Source organism: Phalaenopsis equestris, unplaced genomic scaffold (assembly GCF_001263595.1).
Source record: "Phalaenopsis equestris unplaced genomic scaffold, ASM126359v1 Scaffold181007, whole genome shotgun sequence".
NCBI lineage: Eukaryota > Viridiplantae > Streptophyta > Magnoliopsida > Asparagales > Orchidaceae > Phalaenopsis > Phalaenopsis equestris.
In genome coordinates this window covers 1-508 of record NW_018200956.1, presented here as the reverse complement: position 1 = coordinate 508, position 508 = coordinate 1, and the positions used below count along the sequence as shown (strand labels likewise).

The 508-nt window shown below is 43.9% G+C and overlaps 1 protein-coding gene across 1 annotated transcript; it reads right to left on the bottom strand.

Annotated features, from left to right (window-relative positions):
• Positions 1-7: 7 nt before the first annotated feature.
• Positions 8-502, bottom strand: LOC110034277 (probable disease resistance protein At1g61300; the record flags this gene model as incomplete). The annotated part of the gene is made up of 1 exon (XM_020738558.1): positions 8-502. A coding segment is annotated over one exon (495 nt), but the record flags the coding sequence as incomplete, so codon positions are not given.
• Positions 503-508: the final 6 nt, after the last annotated feature.

Genomic DNA, 508 nt, shown 5'->3' with positions numbered 1-508 from the left:
TCAAGGTGTTAATAACATGGCAGCCATGAGAGTAGGCTGCACTGATATCAACCTCGTTGATGAATCCAAGTCCCATCCAACATTCAATAAGCTCTTCGCTGCAAATGCTGTAGTTTTCCGGCCACAGAGCGCAAGAAAGGAAGCACCTTTTCGCTCCATCGTCTAAATTATCATAACTAAGCTTTAAAAGGGGGAAAAATGACTTGCCCATGCCTGGAAAATTTGCAGACGATTTCTTCAAATTTCTGTCCGCTACGACCCATTCTTCATAAGTCTTCTTCGATGACAGCGCTGCACCAGTGGCCGTAAGAGCAAGCGGCAGTCTTTGACAGTAATCGTTGATGATTTCTTCCGCAATTTTTCTTATTCGGTGATCTGAATTTAGGGTTTCGAGTCCAACTTTCTCAGAAAACAAAGCAAACGCATCATCGCTGGCCAAGCAATCTAGGCGGACAAGACGGCAGTTACGACCCATTCTATTACATACTTCCTTATAACGAGTCGTAAA